General features: G+C 33.2%; 3 protein-coding genes across 3 annotated transcripts; all 3 read right to left on the reverse strand.

Annotated features, from left to right (window-relative positions):
* Window positions 1–10,136: 10,136 nt before the first annotated feature.
* On the reverse strand, window positions 10,137–11,509 carry LOC123914914. The gene has a single exon (XM_045966073.1). The coding sequence runs from the start codon at window positions 11,427–11,429 to the stop codon at window positions 10,137–10,139; it is 1,293 nt and encodes a 430-aa protein (XP_045822029.1). The 5' UTR covers window positions 11,430–11,509.
* A 932-nt stretch (window positions 11,510–12,441) lies between these two features.
* On the reverse strand, window positions 12,442–13,416 carry LOC123914915. The gene has a single exon (XM_045966075.1). The coding sequence runs from the start codon at window positions 13,414–13,416 to the stop codon at window positions 12,547–12,549; it is 870 nt and encodes a 289-aa protein (XP_045822031.1). The 3' UTR covers window positions 12,442–12,546.
* A 2,353-nt stretch (window positions 13,417–15,769) lies between these two features.
* Window positions 15,770–21,355, reverse strand: LOC123916841 (CASP-like protein 4A3). The gene is made up of 3 exons (XM_045968404.1): window positions 20,644–21,355; window positions 16,223–16,358; window positions 15,770–16,137 (listed from the first exon to the last, which is right to left on the reverse strand). Exons 1-3 carry the CDS (start codon window positions 21,144–21,146, stop codon window positions 15,940–15,942), a joined length of 837 nt encoding a protein of 278 aa, XP_045824360.1. The 5' UTR covers window positions 21,147–21,355; the 3' UTR covers window positions 15,770–15,939.
* Between the last annotated feature and the right edge of the window lie 334 nt (window positions 21,356–21,689).

Below are 21,689 nucleotides of genomic sequence, written 5' to 3' on the forward strand. Positions count from 1 at the left end.
TTTTTTTTCTTTCTTAGTATTGAAAGAATATATTTTGTGGTTATATTGGTCCCTTTTAATTAAATTTTTCATTTAGGAACCAATTAACTATGCAATGAAGAGAGACACACGTTTTTTTTTATTAGTATTGAAAGAATTTCAATAGTCATGAATATTTTGTGGTTATATAAATCTTATATATTAGTTGGTCCCTTTTAATTTAGTTTTTCATTTTAGTTAGTTGGTCCCTTGTGTAAGAAGTTATATAGTGATAATTTGATATATTGATAATTAAAATTAAAATGATTTAATTAAAGATAATTAAAATTAAAATGATTTAATTTAATTAAAAGAGATGATGAAAATGTTTTTTAATAGAGATTGTAAACTTTTCTTATAGTATATAGGTGATAAAAAAAATTTGGGGCCTAAATCCTTTACCAAAAAAATTATTTTTGGGGGTCTAAATCTAGGGCTTCAACACCCTCCACCTGTTCGAAAGTACAAAGATTAAGAAATACTATTCTTCTTTTTTTAGTTTGCATGATATTATAAGAATTTAACATTCAACATGTCATCTTATTCTTAAGACTATCTCACTATGTACTCACTCATAACTATAATATCTTATCTCCTAAATACTATTATGCTTAGAGAGTAATTTAAATAATAAAATAGATAAATATAATATAACATTTTATATTACTTATTAAGATTTCTTTGCCTTTTATTTGTCAGAATTATTTAGCTAGTGGTTTCGTTTATCATTTTCACCATATGCTTAATTATTTTTCTTTTCTATTTTGGTTTAATTTTATTTTTCTTAGTGAGGTTTATGCCACTATCCTCTCTTTAATTTGTTTGCATCTTTAATTTTATGTGTCTTTTTAAGCAATGGAATATCAAAATTAGTAGTTAAAATGTTGGTGTAATAAAAAAGTATAAATTGTAAAGTAGTGACTAAATTGCTACGCCACTTTTCCTTCATCAATCAAACAAAATATTTGTCTTAGAAACTAAATGGAATCTTACGATTTTTCTTAGTGACTTAAATGAGTTTATTCTAAAAGTAATAAAGAAATTAAAATACAACTTAGCTCAATTGCAAACTTGAAAACCTTCGTACCAGCCCAATCCACTTATTTGAATCCTAACCAAGATGATTAAGCATATGAAAACACCTCTAACCAAGTAGAGATTAAATTCTTCCAAATTTGCTTCATACGACCAACTTGTATTACATTTCCAAATCTTCTCTATTAAAACCAAGTACCACTAAAAAAAAGTTAAGAAATTGCAGTTATATATATTTTTCATTGTCGCAATGTTATTCTTGAATATACATTTCATTGCTATATTTGAAAGAAAAAAAAGAACCTATCCCAAAAACAATGAGGAAAATACATTTGAAAATAGAATTACATTTTTCCTTGAAACAATAAGATAGTGTAGTTGATTTACTCAAGAGTAGACATGACTTGATGAAATTACTACAAAGAAGGTTAGAAAACACAAAAAAGAAAAAAATAAGATTACAAAATATGAGACCATGGGCAAGTAGTGATGTGTGAGTATCAATATTTATAAAGACCATTGTGGTAAAACATACAATTTTTTTTTTTATATATAATTATTGAAAGGAACTCCAACAATCATGAGGGTTAATTGTATAATATAATAATAATAATTTTGCAGTTATAGTTGCATCATATGAATACCTAAGGGTCAATCATAATTGTTTTTATCCCTTGTAATTAATCGTTTGATTGTTTTTTTTTTTTTGATAAGCTAATCGTTTGATTGTTGATTTAACCTCTTGCAATGTGTAATAATATATTAATATGATTTATCTTGGTTTTTTTAGAAAATTAGATTATATATATTTAATAACAATACTAAAAATTATATATACATATAATTTATATGTACATATTTTAGTGACATATGGATATATTTTTTTGGTTTTTACGTATGAATGTTTTATTGATCCATATATACGAATTAAGTTTTTTATTTGGGCAAGTATATGGATATTTAGGTTACTCTTAATTATTTAGTCATTTACGTTTTCTATTAATCCATATTTATCATTTTATATATGCCAAAATATAGTCTTTTGGAATTATGGGGGTTTCTTTTTCTATTCATGTATTAATCATTAGACATGAAATTTAATTTGTGGAGGATAAATTTTATTTTAGATATTTTTAATAATAATTAAGAGAAGTTGGTAAATTTTCAATAAAAATATGGAGTTTTTTTAGAGGTGCGACATCATCACAATGAAGGCCTATGAGCAATTCAACCTTCCTTTTACTAGTAAAAGAAACTCCAGAACTCTTTCTTTTGGTCATAAAATAAAAATACTAGAGCTCATCATTTCAACAAAAGCTTGACAACTGTAATGATGATATATTGCCGAAGTATAAACAAAATTTGATTTGGTGAAATTTTTAAAATTATAATAACAACAAATAACATAGGTGGCATATCTTAATTTCTTCGGATTAATCAATTGATAATTGATTCATGGGCATTGGTAGCTAGCACACCACAAGCATATAAGACAAAATTGCAACGTGTATGAATAGGATTGGCCAGAAAATTATTATAGGAATGGTTTGGTGGTGAAAATTATTATATAAGCCCTTGGTTCGTACTACTTAATAATGGTTGGTCGTACTACTTAATAATGTTTTGGCTCGTTGTTAATTTGTTAAACATGGTTGAGAATTGAGATGTGCAAAATTCATTTATTTATTTATTATAAAAACGACGACGTTGCTGACGAGAAAGATTCATACTATTTGATTAAGTTGATTAGAATTGGATGGAAGAGATTTGATATGTACGGTTAAAGTTGGAAGGATAGTATGGTGGTTCCGTATAATCTGGACCCGTCAATTCATTTGTCCATCTTGGACCAATGGACTTATGGTTCATTGATTTATTATATATATATATATATATATGTCAACGGCTTGGATTGAAAGTTTGGATCTGGTTAAGGAAAACTTGCAAGTACAGACGTCTATGTAAGGTTGTTCACATGTGATGATTGGTTTTTTTTTTTGTTACAATATTTGGTGGATTGGATCAAATGTTTGGACTAGTGTTACTGTTATGGACCTTAGAGCATAGAGCATATGTATTTGTTATGGATCTCGTTAAAACAACTTATTGTATCAATGTTTAATATGTGAAATATTATTATGGTTAATGATAATTTGTCTAATAGTATAGGATTAAATATGTTTTTGGTCTGTTTAAATATATCAATTTTTATTTTTAATTCTTATAAAAATATCTTTCGAACTCTATGAAAAAAAATCTTTCAATAATAATATTAGTTGAATTGTGATTATTTGGTTCCAAGCGGCTTGAGTTTAGTCGAGTCAGAGTGACAAAAATTGAGTTAGACTAACAATACTTGAATAAAGGCTATTAGGTCTCAAGCGGCGTGAGTTTAATCGAGTTAAGGTGGCAAAGACTCTTACTTGGAGACCGAAAATTAGCAAATAGAAAATTTTTTGGACTAATTTTTATTTTTGTACAAATCTCTTAAAAAAGTTTATGAATTATGATCCATTATTTTTATTTTTGTTGGTATAAATATTTCCTCAATATTTTTCACCCTCGATTAGAGAGAAAAAATTAGCTACCAGAATATTTTTTTAACTAATTTCTTTTTGTACAAATTACATTAAAAAAAAGGTAAATAGGGTTTTACCCCCTGCAAAATAGCCGAGTTTTGCATTACCCCCTACAATATTATTTTTTGTGATTATCCCCTATAATATAAATATTCTCTCAATTACCCTCTTAAGTTGTCAACTAGATGTGGAATCTTTATTTTCGATGATGTGGCACACATATGTGGATTTTATTTTAATTTTAATTTATTTTTATTGTTATAATGATTCCAAATCATTTTTATTTTAAAAAAAAATTTAAAAAATCTGCAACAGCATTGAAATGAGTTCATCGAAAGTTCATCTTCTTCCATCTCCTTCTTCATCATCTTCATCACCATCGTCATGAGTTCATCCCATAAATCCAGAAAAATTCATTGAAATGCAGTTCCCAGAAAAACTCTCTCACAACAATATCACCTTAAAACTTAAACCCAAAAATTAAAACTTAAACACAGAAAAACTCATTCCTTAAAACACATCCAAACAGATCAAAATCGAGAGAGAGAGAGAGAGAGAGAGAGAGAGAGAGAGAGAGAGAGAGCAGTTTTTGCAATTCAATCAAACACGAATGCTTCTAAATCAATTATCGATCTCTAAGTGTGTGTTTGGTTTAGCGGTGTCTATAATTGAGTTTGGTAGAATTGAGTTTGACAGAATTGATTTTGGTTAAAAGTGAGTTGAACAGAATTGATTTATGTTTGGATATATTAATGTAAAAGTGATTCTCAATATTTGATGTTGTTTGGATGTTGAATTAAAAATGGTTTTGGATGCATAATTACCAAATTGGGTTTTAATATGTGCTTTCATAAAACATAAAACAAAATTACTAAAATTACTTAGTTAAATATATAATATATTTAAATAAAAGCATACTTTAAAAAAAGGGTTAAACTAGCATAATAATTAAATATTAGGGATCTAAATAAAAATTTCACATAAATAATATATCCTGTAATTTTTTTTTATATTATGTTAATTTTTTTTATACATACAGTAAAAATTAGGTAAAATAAAAACTATCATAATATTCTTTTTTAAAAAAAAAAATTGTCATTTAATTTAATTAATGGATTTTTATTTATATGAAAAGAAAATTATCGGGCCTTGTAGAGCCCAATTCCACCTTCTTCTCTAACCTAGAGAAAGAGAGAGAGCTGTAAATTTACAGCCGTCGTGCAACGTGAAACGGGATTGAGAAAGAAAATTTGAGAACACAAAGTTGAATTTGTGTGGCTGTGGATTTTGAAGAATAAAGAGCAAGATTTCAATGATTTTGGCCTCACTGATTCAATAAGGGCGATAAAGGAAGAATAGGGTTATGTAACTGTCAACAAACCATAAATGAAGAATTGATTTTGGCTTTAACGCAGAAGCTACGATTTGTTGCTTCTAATAGAATCGATTCTGCACAAGAGAATCACGTTGAAGGCCATAAATCCAAACAAGATCCCAAGATGAGAAAACCACGTTGAAGGCTGCAAACGCACGTTAAAGGGCTGCAAACTCAAAACCAAACATATACTAAGAAAGCAGCTTTTCCAATTATCGATCTACCTCCGCCCCTCCACCGTCTGCAAAAATGAAATCAAGAAGCGAACTCATACAACTTTGTTCCGCCGCTATGCACCGGGTAGCCAAAACCGTCGATGAAGTCGCCGCATATGACGAACTAAGCATCGCAAAGTTCAACGGAATCACTATTCTTTAAGAGTAGGCAGAAGAAGAAAGAAGAGGTTTTGGGCATGGTGTGATTTTCCAGATCTATGATTTTGAGAGAAAAAGTTTCATTTGGATTTGAGTTTGAATTTTGAGTAATGGAGCACAAGTCTACTGTTCGTACATAGTGTGAGTTGTTAATTTGTTATTGAAGAAGAAACATAAAGAATTAAGAAAAGATGGGGTAAAGGGTGTGAGAGGGATAAGAGTTAAAGATGAAGATGTTATCTGTTCTTCCTAATCTTTCTTTTTTTGTTGTTGCAGATTTTTTTTTTATAAATAAAAATGATTTGAAATCATTATAGCAATAGAAATAAATTAAAATTAAAATAAAATCCACATATGCGTGTCACATCATCGAAAATAAAGATTTCATATCTAGTTGGCAACTTAGGGGGTAATTGAGGGAATCTTCATATTACAGGGGGTAATCACAAAAAAAATATTGCAGGGGGTAATGCAAAACTCGACTATTTTGTAGGGGGGTAAAACCCTATTTACCCAAAAAAAATTATAATCCAATTTTCGTTTTTGATAAAAAAAAAAATTCCTCATTTGTTTCCAACTAATTTCACTTCACTCCTCTCACATTGTACGACTTCCCTCATGTCCTCATTTTCCCAAATCAAATCTTATTTCCTCAATTTTCAATTTTTTCAATTAAAACTCTCAAATTAGCTTCAATTCTTATTCTAAACCCAAAATCAATTTCGAAAAATACTTCACCTACGCCGTCTCTTCTCCGCACCACCACCTCTGATAAACTGATGTTAACACGGCAATAGGAAGACGAAAACATGCAACCAAGAAAGATGTAAGATTAAATGGATGTAAATGCAAAGAAAGAAGCAATTAATCCATGGCTATGACTTTTTATTATCGATGGGGTTTTTAAAAATGGGAACCACCTCAACAACGGATCTCTTTTTCTTTTGACAAAATAAAAAAACAACAAAAATGAAGTAAATGGGGGATAAATCTGTGTTTCTTTTTTAAATTTTAATAATTATTGGATATTATATTATGTTATTATTTATGGTGTGTAAGAATCTTTTAACCGAATCTAAACATGTGATAGTCAGTTATTTTCATCGGTCCAAGATGGACAAATTCATGAATTAGTCCACGCTAAACGGAACCTAGGAAAGCATGATACACATTTGTACCTTATACAGTTGTAGACTTGTAGTACAGTTGAGTGGAAAGGAAAGCATGTTTTAGAAAGAAAAGGAGTTGACGGTAATTTGGTTAAGAAATGAGATGTGTGTAACAAGGAATTGTTTGGAAGTTAGTACAAATGTGTATCACATCACATGAACGTGGTTTTCATATTCCAATGGTCCACCATGTGAATCTTCTTCTTCCTATCAACTTCACAAGTTACGAGGCATTATCCATACTCTCTCGAGTTCTTATTATAAGGAAGTTTGACTTTTTAGATTCATTGTAAAACTAATGTATCATATCTTAGTTTTACGATGAATCTAAAAAGTCAAACTTCTCTTACAATAAGACCAGAGAGAGTAGAATAAAACAACGACCAACCACACCCAATTTAGAGCTATATTAAAACCACGAGAGACTGACTTTCAATCATTGGATATGTTAAACGGCTATGATGCTTCACCTGGTGAATAAGGCTCACTGCATAACTCTCACAGTTACATCTTACCATTGTTTTTTTAAATAATTTGAAGATGTTAAGAGTCTCATACCGGTTGAGAGATGTCCTGACTAAGTGTTTATATACCAGAGGCAATCCTCACCTTACAAACCGGTTTTGTAAGGATGAGTTAGACCAAATACTCATTTCTAAGATGGTATCAGAGTCTCTCCACGATCCGTTGGGCCACCTGTTATTAGGTTCCCGCTATCGGACCACCAACCATTTATATCCACGCACCAAGCCCAATAGTACTGGGCGTGAGGGGGTGTGTTAAGAGTCTCACACCGGTTGAGAGATGACCTGACTAAGTGTTTATATACTAGAGGCAATCCTCACCTTACAAGTCGGTTTTGTAAGGATGAGTTAGACCCAATACTGGATGAGTTAGACCCAATACTCATTTCTAAGATGGTATCAGAGCCTCTCCACGATCCGTTGGGCCACCTGTTATTAGGTTCCCGCTGTCGGACCACCAACCATTTCTAAGAGAAGGTATCAACCATTTTTTTAAAGAAAAAACTTAAATTAAAAAGTCTCAATAAAAACCCAGAAAAAGAAGCATGGTTTTCAAAAACTTATGAAAATATATAAAAAACATTAATCCCCGAATCTTCAAGACCAATATTTATTTTATACCAAAAATCTCATCCCCTCGTTGCAAATCCGATTTACCCAGATTCAATTTTCATCAGAATAAAACTTTTTTTGCTCTCAAAATCTCAAATTTAGAAAAATCACATATGTCTCCAACACCACAAATCCAAACACAAAACTTCAAACACAACAGAGCTATTGCTCCCAAAATAATAACAACCCAAAAAATTATATCTCAAGAACAAAATTACCCATAAATAATCTCTAACTCATTTCTTCCTTTATATCTTGTTTCTTCTTCAAAGTTTAAGGGCATGTTTGTTTCAAATTTTTCTTACCTGTGTTTGTTTCAGATTTTTTCAAAAATCATTTTAGTAAAAAAATTATTTTTTTCATCAAAATAAGAATTTATTTTCAATAGATTTTATCAAAGTCCATTTTTTTTATCACTCATCAATGTCATCATCTCTCGCCATCTTAAAAAAATAGATTTTTATGATTATAAACAAACGAAAAATAGGTTTAGATTTTCTTCAAAAAAACTATTTTCTTGAAAATGATTTTTTTTTTTTTAAAAAAAATCATTTTTTTCAAATCTCAAACAAACAGACCTAAATCTCTAGTTTAATTTTTGTTTATAGTTTAGATTTTTGCTCAGGTTAAAACTTTAGGTGAAGAATAAAAATGGGTTTTCAATTGAGTAAAAAAAAATGGGCATTCGATTTTAGTAAAAATAAATATGGTTTCATTTGTAATTTTAAATAATACTAAATATTATTTTAGTACATTAATTAGCATCAATTAACATATTTTGTAAAAAATGCTGAATGTATAAAAATTAAAATGATGATGGAAATAATGATGGATTGATGATAGTTGCAGAAGAAGGAAGAAGAAAAACAGTGATGAGATGTAACCGTGAGTTATGCACCGTGAGCCTTATTCACATGCTACATCGGCAGGAATTTTTCTCTCTCCAGGTACGGCATCAGTCATCAGATCCTTTTAACATATTCAATGGCTGAAAGTCAGTCTCTCATGGGTGAGAGTCTCTCACGCTAGCCCCCGCCCTATATTAACCCACAACTGAAATATAAGTTTTTCATGGATTATTTTATTACGCAGTCGGAACCGGGAAGGAATAGCAAGCGTTAATTTTATAATGAGAACACCGGTTTGCAAACACGAGAACACAAGTTTGTAAGCGACAAACCTGTGAGAACTCTGAAATCCATCAAAAAGAATAATTAATTTGGAATCCATCAAACTTAAAAAAATCTCTATAATTTTATTAAACAAAAAATTTGTCTTTAAAGATCCTCGCGATCACTTTATGACCATAGGAGGCACCTCGCTCACCTCTAATAGGCTGCAAGTTCACAATTCTATTGTCGTAATAAAAGGCATCGATCTCAAAGAGACTTGTGAGGAAAAAATATATACTTTTATATTCTACAAGTTTGGTTAGAAAAAGTAATAATTTTGTGACTAATGCTACGGTGGATAAGTGATCTACCGAATATGAATTGTACGAAATTCGCTGTTGGATTGAAAGTTTATATCGTATAGATCATCCATAAATTTTTTAAATTTTTTTGAAAATCATTTGATATGTTATTGAGATCCATCAAGATTTACGTTATTTAATAAACTGTTAATCTTGATGTGTCTCAATAACATATCAAATGATTTTCAATTTTTCTAAATTTTTCTATGGATGATCTATATGATATAAACTTTCAATCAAACGGTGAATTTTGTAAAATTTGTATTCGTTATAATGTTATTCATGACTGGTCCACCATGAACCACTTGATGAAGTGGTCTATATTAGAATTTACCTAATTTTGTAGGTACTCCATTATTGGATATTATTTCGATCACACCGCCAATTCAAGTAACTGGCGTCACATATTTGTGATTAGGTCCAGACCACCAATGCTATGAATGCTTTATCTCCTCTAAGTAATTAGTCACACCGGGAATTACTCACACACACAAAGTAATTAATCAAAACGATTTTGTTCTAACTCTTGTTTAGACCATTTACAATGGTTTCAACACCAAAAAATATTCAACACCCATTTTTTCACTCCACATCATTTTCTCTTTCTTCCACCTAATCATTCAACACACATTCAACTTTTACCCTCTCCAATGGTTTTTATATTCAACATCATACCCCACCACTTTCTCTACCCCACCACTTTCTATTTCATATTCTTATTTAAATTTTAATTTTTGTTTTTATGATTAAATAACATTATAATTATCGATTAAAATTAAATTAAAATAATACACTTACCAAAATTTATTTAAATATTTTTTTTTTCTTAATTTAAAATGCAATACATCACACAAATAACGTAATTAGTACGATACAAATTAACTTAAAATGCAATACAACACACAAGTTACGTAATTAATACGATGCAAACTAACTTAAAATACGAAACAACACACAAATACGAAACAAATCATCTTTAATCCTGAAACATTCCAAATTTTGTCCATATGTGCTTCACTAGATCTGCTTGCAATTCGTGATGAGCTTTTTGATCACGGAACTCAAATCTAGCACGCACATGATTTGCAAACGCGGGTAATACCTCGGTTGAATATGGTCGCGGTGCACTAGATCCACTTTCCTCAGACTGCTCAAAATCGGTCCAACGTTGAGCATATGAATCTCGCTCATCCTCAACAATCATATTATGTAATATGATGCAAGACCTCATGATAATACTCAGATCGGCTATGTCCCACAAGTGAGCTGGTTCACGGATGATTTTAAATCGAGCTTGAAGCACTCCAAATGCACGTTCAATGTCCTTCCGACATCCCTCCTGATATTTTGCAAATAACTTATCGGGTTCACTTTGAGGAAGTCTAATAGATTTGACGAAAGTTGGATAAGAAGGGTAGATACCATCGGCTAGATAGTATGTCATATCATAGGGACGTTGATTCACATAGAAATTCACACTTGGAGTCTTTCCCTGTTCCACGTCATCAAAAACAGGTGAACGGTCTAGAACGTTTATGTCGTTCAACGTTCCCGGACGTCCAAAAAAGGCATGCCAGATCCATAGATCATGAGATGCAACTGCTTCAAGAATAACTGTGGTGGTTCCCTTATCCCCCCTAGTAAATTGACCTTCCCATGCTTTAGGACAATTTATCCACTCCCAGTGCATGCAGTCAATACTCCCAATCATCCCTAGGAACCCCCGTAGTTCACTTACATGTAGTATTTTTTGCAGGTCATCTTGGGTTGGTGCTCTGAGATACTCTTGCTCATACAATCGTATGATTCCTTTACAAAATCTACGTAAGCACTCTAATGCAGTAGTACCTCCTATTTTGATGTACTCATCGACCGCATCTGCTGCCATACCGTATGCTAACATTCGCATTGCTGTGGTACATTTTGCTAAAGGTGATATACCTTCTTTCTTGGCAGCATCAGCTCGCTGGGTGAAGTAGTTATCACTACTTGAAAGGTCCCCAACGATTCGAAGGAAAAGATGTTTTTGCATGCGGTACCGACGACGAAACATTGCATCGTCATATGTAGGCTCATTGGCAAAGTAGTCGTCAATTAGTCTTTGGTTTGCAGCTGGATGATCTCTATTGACATATTTTCTACTACGAGGTGCACCATCTTCCAATATTTTTTTCCGACGCTCTCTAAATTGGTTGAGTACATAAGTTTCTTCAACTTCACGATTTTGCAAGTAGGCTGCGACATCAAAATCATCGCTTGATGGATCCATTGTTTGTGATATTGGAAGTAGATTGGGTGAGATTTAGGATATTGATACATAAATGGATGAGTCCCTATATATAGATTCAATTTGGTCCACTGACGGATTTCAAATAATTATTGTATAGAGTTAATTATCAGATAAGAATTAGGCATGGCAATGGGTACCCGCGGGTACGGTTTTTACCTTCCCCGTTCCCCATACCCGAATCATTGATAAATACCCGTTCCCCGCCCATTACCCGACGGGGATGAAAAATTGAACCCAATCCCCGTCCCAAATGGGTTCGGGTATACCCAAATGGGTTCGGGTATCCCCGAACCTTGCCCTGCCCTGCTGAACCTTACCCGAACCCAAAATCTTCTCGAAAACTGACATACATACAATACAAAAAAATTCAAATAATAAAGTACAAACCAAAATTTCAATGCATTAAACATACAAATGAAATGATATTCCAAAATATCAAACCAAAATTATCAAAACCATAAAATAGTACCGGTACAAACCAATATTCCAAAATACCGTCAAAACAACCACATAACCAAGAATGTTCTACATCATTGTTCACTGAAATTGCTAAAAAAACAAATAACTAAGAACCATTGTTCATTAAAAATCATAACTCAAGTAGATAAATTATATGATATGTGACATTATAAATAAAAAAATAGGGGTAATATAGTAATTTTATATAAACGGACGGGTTCGGGGACGGGTTCGGGGTGGGTACCAATATCTCCATTACCCGCCCCATCCCCATGTTTTGAAATCGGGGAAAACCCAAACCCGAACCCAAACCCAGTCAAATCGGTTTTTCCCCGTCAAACTCGGGGTGGGTTCGGGCGGGTACCCACGGGTACGGGTTCTGTTGCCATGCCTAATAAGAATTGAGTGGTGGACACAATAATTAAAGCAAGTTGGGTAGTGGACACAATAATTAAAGCAAGTTGGGTGGTGGATACAATAATTAAAGCAAACACGTAGTACAAATACTTAAAACAAACCTTACATTGACATATCACAATAATTAAAGCAAAGACTACACTGACTTATTCAATCACAATAATTGAAGCAAACACTACAGACAAATATTTAAAGCAAACACTACATTGATTGAAATTAATTATGGAAACAGTTCTTGGGCCAATGTGTCCAACATGGCTTTCTTCCGGTCATCGAGATTCTCATCAGAACTTAACTTCAGATACATTTTCATTTTCTTAAGTCTGTTTTTCTCTTGTTGATTGGAAACTACCATTGCCAAATGTTCCACCTCTTTCTCCCTCATTTTCATGTAAGTATCCCATTCTTTGTCCACCACCTCTGTGGGTGTGGAAGCTTTCTTTTTTCCCTTCTTTTTGGCTGCATCCCTACCTATAGGACGAGCACTAGATCCTACAGAGTTTGAGCCACATGCATCACTCTCGTGAGATCTCTTAGATCCACTACTTCCAGATCCTACTTGACTACTATAACGTGGTTGATCACGGAGAGCATTCCATTCTTCCATTAAAGTGAACCGAACATTCTTCCCACATGCATATATTTCCTGCGCTTTTGCCAAAACATCATTCTCGGACCAACCACTTCCTTGGAGATGCTTAGCACCATCATAAGCGCCAATCCATTTACCCAGTATTTTGTTCATATAATTAAAACGGTTTCGGCATGCAACTCCATCACGCGGAGGATCGAATGAGCAATGCTCATTACAATAGTCAGCAATTTGACCCCAATATGTTTCACCTTTCTGGTTTTTCCCGACAACACTGCTTGTTCCAAATTTGATCCACCCACTAATTAGCACCAAATTTTGTTCAGTGTTCCATGATGGTTGATGGTTTTTCTTGCTCACAGGAGTTGAATCTTCATTAACAATAGTTAATTGTGTTGAAAATTCGGGAAAGTTAGTTGTACCACCACTCGAAAAAATTTCATTAACCATCGGCATGTAACCATTAAACGGGGGTGTTTGAGATGGATTTCTCAGCATAGTTCCATAATATGGATGAAAGTTTGGAACAAAGGATGATTGGTTGAAATTTGGTGTTAAACCAAAATTAGGTGTGTTTTGAGGATGTTGATTGAAAAATTGATTTGAATTTTGATAATTGTTGGGATTTTGATAATTGTTGGGGTTTTGATAATTGTTGGAGTTTTGATAATTGTTGGGATTTTGAGAATTGTTGGGATTTTGAGAATTGTTGGGATAATTAGAATAATTGTTGGGATCCATTTCACTAAAAAAAAGATTAAAACTTCAAAAGAAAGACTAATTAGAAAGTTAATAATAGATTAAGATAGTGAAAAATTTGGTTTTTTTTTCTGTGTCCAAATGAAATGAACCAAGTCTCTATTTGTAAAGAAAAAAAAATCACGAATTTTGGTATAAAAATTAAAAATTAAAAAATTCATTTTCAATGAAATAATTGAGTTCAAAGGATAAAAATCATAAAAATCCACCGGACCAATCAGCAGCAGCCACGTGGTTGCCTTTTATCCAAAGAATCTTCTCTCTCCGCGTGAAACATTTCCGCAGCTGCATCTTCCGCGCGTGTTGCGCACGCGCCAGACAGGCCAAATTAAAACGCGCCACGTGGCTGCTGAAGCAGGTTTCAACTGTGTTTAATATTTTCATCATCTCTCTCTGCCATATCAGATTCAACATATGCTTGCAATGGTTTCAACAGAATTTTGCAGATTCAACACAATGGATTCAACACCATTGTGGGTAGTCTTAGAGACAAGATCACCCCAATCACCAAATCACAAGACATAATAAATCAATGGTTAACGAGAAGCAAATAAACTAATGCATCACAATAATTTCAGCGGAGGACATAAGGATCACATATAAGTAAACAAATAGCGGAGGACCCCCTCTATCGTTTATATAAATGTTTTGGCATTAGCCCGCTGGTTTCCGAGGGAAGGGGGTCCAATTATAGGAATGAAAATAAATCATTTTATTTTACATGGACGAAAACAAAAACTCACTATAAAAGTAGAACTGAAAACACATTTTACCCAATATAAAATTAGTCAATCCTTGTCTTTCGGCTGTACTCTTATATGTATAAGAAGGATGTGAGCAGTTAAGACTCTTTGGTTGTATGTGTGGCATATCTTTGAGAGGGGAAAACCCCACAAGGTTCAAGCATGATACAGGCAGAGAAAAACCAATGTGTTGTTGTTGGATTGAGACATGAACACTCAATATCAATGTTCGCCAAATATCTTCATTCTTAATGTGTGAGTTTGATTACTACGTACTTCCCTTTTCCTAATTAAGTTACTCTTGTCATTTTATATATTTAACATGTTTTGTATATGAATATTGCTAAAATATTATTGTATGTATAAGGTATTTTATTGAAAGTTTTTTTTCTACAATACTCTCAATAATTTAGAGATATTTATACAACAACTAACGAGAACAAACTACATGCATGTAAAGTAAAAGTTTAGTTAAAAGTTAATTGCGGATAACACATAAAAATCTACTTATGTTGTTAGTTCTGATTGATTGTTGGATAAATATTCCAAAATTATTTAGATAGCGTAAATCTTTTCTCTTATTTTTCTTTCATAATTAAATCACTAAAATCAATTAAATTCTATTTTAATTTCCTCTCACTATATGGGCTATAATTCCCTCATTAGTGGGCCAAATGGAACAAAATCAGTGACCCAAATTAATTAACAGAAACAGTTAGTGGCAGTGAGGAGACTTCTTTTGGCACCCCTGATTTTTCTTGCACGCCCTGCTAAATTCTCAAAATACCCTTGTCAATTCAGTTTATCCCGTCAAAATCGGGGCGGGCGGGTACCCACATATATGGGTTATATTGCCATGCCTAAATTTGGACAGTCATAGACTCCTCATTGCATTCTCGGGTAAGACAAAGTAACTCTTAAGCATCTAGTCGTTACAGAATTCATGCTTGGAGACTATGGACTGTCTTAGACTATTTGATATATGTTGAATTAAGCCATTAGGCTCAAATTGAACTGTTTTTGAGCTAGATTGTACGAGTTCAATGCTCCGTCCACATTTGTATTCTCGATCCATCCTCCTTTTGCTCAACAAATGTCACTACTATCTAGTGGTAAAATATCCGAGTTATAGGATTATACACGTACCGAAGAATGGAGAATGACCAAGGAGTTGTTGAACTAACCCGAAGCAGTAGGGGTCCTAGAGGCATAAAAGGAGAGGAAGGGAAGATGAAGAACTTATGTTACCCATTGTCCAGATAAGCATCCAAGCCATGAACACGCACGACACATCGTCGGCAAGGTCTACCGACAATCCACATAAAACAGTTTTACCATTAAAGAGTGTATTTGAAAAACAAGACAAAGAAATTCTACTTCTTCACCCTCCTTTTATGAGATGAACAATATACTGAAACTGTATATATACAAACAAAGTCAATCGATAGAGTGAAAAAATGACCAGCATCAACAATATCTGGAATGCATTTGGTCACAACAGCAAAGCAACTAAAGAAATTCACACGGAGTTGCGGCGGGTACAAAGGATGTAACCAGAGATGAGTGAGCTCATAGCAAAAGCAGAAAAAGCTAGGAAAGACATTCCAACTGAAACAGTAGCCATCTCTGTGAACTCGTCTTTCCCCCAATTCGATTGCCAATCGTCCACCCGTGTGGCTGCAGAGGATGATGCTGATATCAGAAGATATGCCACAACCTACATATCAATTTGTACACAAAATATGTTAGCACAATTTTAAAGAAAATAATATATTGATTTGGTTTTTCATAGTGTGACTTGCCTGATCCATGATGAATTGAAAGTGATAGAGAAGGTGGTGACTGATCATGTGTTTCTCTGTTACTAGTTGATAGGCCAGATCAAATGCTTGTAATGCTGAGTATGCAAATCCGATAACATTCACAGATAAACAATACCTTCAATATCATTAACATTTATCATCAACATTTCTAATGTAATGTAATGTATGCAACTTTCCAAATAAGATAATTTTTTTAAATATAATAAGGTACCTTAATTTAAATTAAAAACCAACATTATCTTGTGAGTGTTCCAACTAGAACTATGACTCTAATCTTTTAAGTAAGTCTCGGTTTCAAGTCTTGTGAATAGAAATATTGGAAGTTACCTAAAAACGATTTTTTTTTTCATAGAAGTAACCCAGGACCACCTGGTTCCCGTGAGCTTAGCTCAATTGGTAGAGAAATCGCATAATATATATGCAGGGATCAAAGTTCGAACCCAGACACTATTAATTTATCATAAAGGTGAAATTTTTTAACCACTAAGCTACTTGACCCAATAAAAAAACCCCGGACCACCTGCTTAAGGGGTAACCCTTACAGCTTAGATCAATTCATTATTGATAGTATTTTAATTGATTTTTGACAAAAGTTAGCGAAATATATATATATATATATATATATATATATATATATATATATATAGAGTCAGGATCCGTTGACACCAACTAGTTTGACACCAAATGTTACACCTCTCAATAACGTTTTAACCGATATAAATTTTATAAAATCCACCGTTGGATTGAAAGTTTACATCATATAGATCATTTGTGTAAAATTTCAGACAAATCCAAAATCATTTGATATGCTATTGAGACACATAAAGATTAACGGCATTTAAAAAAATACAAAAACCGTTAATTTTGATGTATCTCAATAACATATCAAATGATTTTGGATTTATTTGAAATTTTACACAAATGATCTATATGATGTAAACTTTCAATCCAACGGTGGATTTTATAAAATTTATATCGGTTAAAACGTTATTGAGAGGTGTAACATTTGGTGTCAAACTAGTTGGTGTCAACGGATCCTGACCCATATATATATATATATATATATATATATATATATATATATATATATATATATATATATATATATATATATATATATATATATATATGAGTTTTCTAACTTAGACCCTAGTTAGGTCTAAGTTAGCAAGGTGCACCTTTTCAATTGGACCAAAATACCCATTCTTTTTAATTAATTAACCAAAATACCCATTAACAGACGCGGATCCAGTGTCGCGCGCGTACCGAAGGACCATGGTTACAGACCGTTGATTTCCATCAGACAGCCAAGCTCTGATCTCATCAAGACTGTCTGATCAATCCGACAGCCCAGATCATCCTGATCCATCCGATTCCAGCGCGTGCGCCACACTGGATTACACCCTGGAGAGAGAAAAATTTGCTTTTTAAAAGTAGGACACGTGTCACACAATGGTTGGCTGGACGTGATTTTTGTTCATTTAATACTTTGAACTCAATTATTTCGTTGTAAATTAATTTTTTATTTTTTTTTTATACCAAAATTCATAATTTTTTTTTTCTACAAATAGAGACTTGGTTCGTTTGATTTGGACACCGAAAAAAAAATACAATTTTTCACTACCTTAATCTCATTTTTTGTCTACTAAATACGTTACTTGTGTGTTGTAATTTAACACGCACCACTCAACCAACTCACTGAAACCATTATACCAGGAAAATAGTAGATAATATTCTGGAACTTTTGGTATATTTTATGAAATTTTTGGAGACCTGAAACTATTTTTAGTTAATTAAATGAGATAAAACGGTAATTAAAAACTAATGTTTGCTTCTGAAACCATTTTACTGGTAGAATGGTTGCACATAGTTGTATTCTGAAATCATTTTACTGGTAGAATGGTTTCAATGAATAATTTATTAATTGTGTTTGCTTCTGAAACCATTTATCTGGTACAATGGTTTCAGAGAGTTGTAATCTGAAACCATTTTGCTGGTAGAATGGTTTCAGTAAGTTGATTATTAGTTATTTGCTTCTGAAACCATTTAGCTTGTAGAATGGTTGCACATAGTTGTACTCTGAAACTATTTTACTGGTAGAATGGTTTCAGTGAGTAATTTATTAATTGTGTTTGCTTCTGAAACCATTTAGCTGGTAGAATGGTTTCAGAGATTTGTACTCTAAAACCATTTTCCTAGTAGAATGGTTTCAGTGAGTTGATGTAAGGTAGTGAAAAATGAGATTAAGGTAGTGAAAAATTGGGTTTTTTTTTCTGTGTCCAAATCAAACGAACCAAGTCTCTATTTGTAGAGAAAAAAAATTATGAATTTTGGTATAAAAATAAAAAATAAAAAATTAATTTACAACGAAATAATTGAGTTCAAAGTATTAAATGGAAAAAAATCACGCCCAGCCAATCAGACAGCGACACGTGTCCTGCTTTTAAAAAGTAGATTCTTCTCTCTCCAGGGTGTAATCCAGTGTGGTGCACGCGCTGGAATCTGATGGATCCGGATGATCTGGGTTGTCTGATTGATCAGACAGTCTTGATGAGATCAGATCTTGGCTGTCTGATGGAAATCAACTGCCTGTAACCATGGTCCAGCGGTACGCGCACGACACTGGATCCGCGTCAATTGATGGTAATTTGGTTAATTAATTAAAAAGAATGGGTATTTTGGTCCAATTGAAAAGGTGCACCTTGCTAACTTAGACCCAACTGGATCTAAGTTAGCAGCCCCATATATATATATATATATATATATATATATATATATATATATATAGAGAGAGAGAGAGAGAGGGAGAGAGACAGGATCCGTTGACACTAGGTGTCAACGAATTCATTGACACCAAATCCCAACCGTCCAGATCTCTTAATCATGCGGTTCACAATGTTTAATTCTAAAAAGGAAACTTAGGTATTAAAAAATTTCACGTGACATTTTTTCACTGTCTTTTCTCCTCGTTGTCATGAGGTTTTGATAGAAAATATAGCAAGTCCCCGTTGCCGCCGAGGAGAAAGTTCCGCACCTTCGTCACCGCGTGAGTTTTTTATAACACAATTCTTTTTCCCTTAAGATTTTATTGACAATGACAAAGCATCCTTTCCCCTAAGATCAATTGAGTACACCGTCAAAAACAATTGGCACCGCCATATGCTTGTCTTTCACGTGTTAATAGGGATTGGCACCACCATATGTTTCTCCCATAATTAAATACTTTCATTGTTCATTGAGGCAATTATATCCACGCCATATTATTTTCTGTTTTTTTTGTGTTGCTAATGTCATGTTTCTCTCATGATCATGATCATGAATACTCATTATTCATGGCTTCTTTTATTTTTTTATATCCTATAGGTACATGGATAATGAGTGTGTGGAAAATTCCACCGTTGAGTGTTTAGAAGACCATGAGATAGTTGATGATGTGTCTAATGATTTAGAACCAAATTCAGAAAATTTCAAGTCGCCTGAAGCTAATATTTGTCCTATTGTTGATATGGAATTTGACTCTAATTGCACTTGTTCTTTTGGGCATAAATGATTCCTTTACAAATCCAAAGTAACCGATCAGAAAAATAACTTCACTGATACAATTATTGTATTCACCCTTTTTGGAATACTGCAAAACGCGATGAACAACCAAAAATGTAATGAACAACTGATTGAAATTGAGTTTTTCAAGTGGGTCGATGACGATGGCAGCGCGATGATCGATGACGATTGCGGCGCGATGACGGTTGTTCGTTGTTGAGAAACGAAGACGGTGGTGCAAAATGATCTATCAAAACGATGTACAGTGTCTTGATGTACAATTACGGTTGATGAGTGTGGGAGTCATTACGGTGGTGAAATTCCAGAAAAAAGGGGAAAGAAAGTGTAACAACGGTGGTGGATTTTTAGAAGAAAAGGAGAAGAAAAGAAAAAAAGCGTAAAAAGAGTTAAGACAGTGTCACGTGAGGTATTAAGTGAATCAATTGAGACCTTTAGATTAATTAAATCTGGACGGTTGGGATTTGGTGTCAACGAATGCGTTGACACCTGGTGTCAACGAATGCGTTGACACCTGGTGTCAACGGATCCTGTCTCATATATATATATATATATATATATATATATATATATATATATATATATATATATATATATATATATACTTTTTTTTTGGTATTAGTCGACAGAGTTCATTAATCAGTTGACCCAATAATTCAATATTCAGATGAATCTAAACTGTTTTGACAATCGTATCGAAGTCACTAATTAATCAGTGATTACAAAGAACAACACTCCAATAGATTCATGGCTCTTTTCATATCTAGTAATCATCAAGAAACAATATAAATTTTTTAATTAAAAAATGAATCATGGAAATGAATTTATGAAATAGTACATACCTGTATTCTTTATAACGATCATAAGAGTCACCACTCCAACCTTGTGTCTTATTCGCAGCCATAACTGAAAACGAAATCAGACAAACAACCACCTCGCATAGCCGGAACCCTAACGCCGCCTTTCTCGTAACCTCCTCCGCCGTCCTACCAACAGAAGAAGCCGACCTCGGTCTCCGTTCAGCTTCGACGTCTGTTGTTGCCATCTTCGTCATCTGTCGTTGAGACTCCTGATCTCTCTCTGGCCGGTTGACAACCATGACAGCATTCTCCGGTGGCTTATGTTGCTGAGGGAGTTTGTCATGAGATAATTTCCTTAGTTTGTCGACGGCGACTACGGCCATTGAATTGTCTACCAACTTTCCCGGCGAGTTTTCCGGTGAACGATACTCCGGTGAGTCTGCTGCGTCCCATCGTAAGGGAGAGCAAAAACGTGCAGGTGATTCGAACTGAGTGGAGTCAGAGCCCCTCGACCATGATTTCTTCATGGCTGGGTGAGTTGCCATTATTGGTTTTGTGTTGAAGTTGTTTTTCCCAAGGCTTCCGTGGATTTTGAAAAGGAAGTGAAATGAAATAAGAATATTGGAAATATAAAAAAGAAAAGTTTGTTTTGGTGGGAAAAGGAAAGAAAATGAGAAAAAGAAAATAAAGTGGAGAGTGAGTGGGTATGGGCTCTAGTTTGGTTTGTATTTTCTTCTTTGAGATTTTCTTTTACCTCTTATCAGTTTCTCGCACACTCTGCTCATTTGCTACTTAAATAGCGCATGAGTAAGAATAAAAAATTTCATGAAAAAAATCCTCTACTTAAGTAACCGATGATGTTTGTGAAAATGGTAGGGGGACAACAATTTTTTTTTTTATAATAATAAAAAATTAGGATGAAGGAAGGTATCATAATTAATGTTAAGTCATAAAGAACTTTCGAATGTAAGACATGTATTTATACCGTTACACCAAGGGTGGTTTTGTTTGTGTTTTTTTTTGTTTTGTGTGTGATAAAAGAGCATGATATGTATCGGTTGTTCCATTAAAGTAGTTCAATTGATAGA

The sequence above is a fragment of the Trifolium pratense genome, linkage group LG3 (genome assembly GCF_020283565.1).
Source record: "Trifolium pratense cultivar HEN17-A07 linkage group LG3, ARS_RC_1.1, whole genome shotgun sequence".
NCBI classification, from domain to species: domain Eukaryota; kingdom Viridiplantae; phylum Streptophyta; class Magnoliopsida; order Fabales; family Fabaceae; genus Trifolium; species Trifolium pratense.